At 45.2% G+C, this 1,159-nt stretch overlaps 1 protein-coding gene across 1 annotated transcript; it reads right to left on the reverse strand.

The window, feature by feature from the left end:
• Nucleotides 1-514: 514 nt before the first annotated feature.
• On the reverse strand, nucleotides 515-889 carry LOC148023338 (mannose-specific lectin-like). The gene has a single exon (XM_087695361.1). The coding sequence runs from the start codon at nucleotides 887-889 to the stop codon at nucleotides 515-517; it is 375 nt and encodes a 124-aa protein (XP_087551487.1).
• Between the last annotated feature and the right edge of the window lie 270 nt (nucleotides 890-1,159).

The following is a 1,159-nucleotide window of genomic DNA, read 5'->3' on the forward strand; positions in this document are numbered from 1 at the left end:
TTAAAAAAAACCCATCCATGCTTGGCATTTGGTACTTATTTCTCGCCATTATCTGGTTAAGTGCATAGTAATCTATTAAGAAGCACATGCAACCATATTTTTATTTGGGAGAAGAATGGGAGAAACCCACGATGAAGAATTTAAGCATATAAATTCAACTAGAAACGATGTATAGTAAATGCATGAGTCTAGTAGAAATGGTGGATATATTCAAGCACAGACGTGCGAATACTAGAAATTCCGTAACTACATAAGTCTAGACGTGCGAATACTAGAAATACTGTAACTACATAAGTCTAGACACGTAAATCTGGTCAGTTTAGATTCGTACAAACAAACGTGGGATGATAGAGAGAGAGAGAGAGAGAGAGAGAGAGAGAGAGAGAGAGAAAGATTGCAGACGATGAGAGGTGGCCATTGTTTTATTTAGCTATATAACACCTGGGCCCAATCCAGTTACAACACAGGCAGAAACACCACCCCTCTTCTATAAGTAGTGTAGCTTGTATGTAAGCTACTTCTTGTCGACGCAGTTAGACCAGACGGACACGTCAGCGCCGTCATAGATGACGGCGTTGCCGTCGTTCTGCAGCACTAGCTTGTAGCTGTCGTCCTTGAGAGGCTTGTCGGAGCTAGCCCACTCTACCGTGCCGCAATCACCGAGCACCAGTAAGCGGCCGTCCCTTTGCAGGCAGGCCCGCTTGCCACGCTTAGCTGTGTTGCTGTGCCAGACGGCAGTTCCAGCTGGCGACTTGTACTCCACAGAATTCCCATCACCCTGCATGATCAGAGAATACTGGCCATTTTCCGAGGTCAAGCTCTCATCCATCGCCAGCTCTTGGTCGGCGTACAAAATGGAGCCATGTTTCTTCGCCTGCTCTGCTGCCATTTTTCTGATCCTGATCTTCAGAAGGTGCTATTACTTCTTCTTCTGCACTTGATCATCTCACCGCCGTCTTGCCTCTTTATAGGCGCTAACGAGCAGGTGATAATTGCCTATTATGTCCGCATTATCTATATTCGCGACATTATCTTTATTATTCCCTTTTTCCTTTATGCTCATAATTATAGCATTCGTGGTCCATGGAGAGAGTGGACATAAGATGCGGTGTATGCGCCGTATCGAACAAAGCTTGGCATGGAACACACAGCAACCTTA

The sequence above is a fragment of the Lygodium microphyllum genome, chromosome 16 (genome assembly GCF_053477565.2).
Source record: "Lygodium microphyllum isolate KBCC chromosome 16, Lygodium_microphyllum_v1.1.10, whole genome shotgun sequence".
In the NCBI taxonomy this organism is placed as follows: Eukaryota; Viridiplantae; Streptophyta; class Polypodiopsida; order Schizaeales; family Lygodiaceae; genus Lygodium; species Lygodium microphyllum.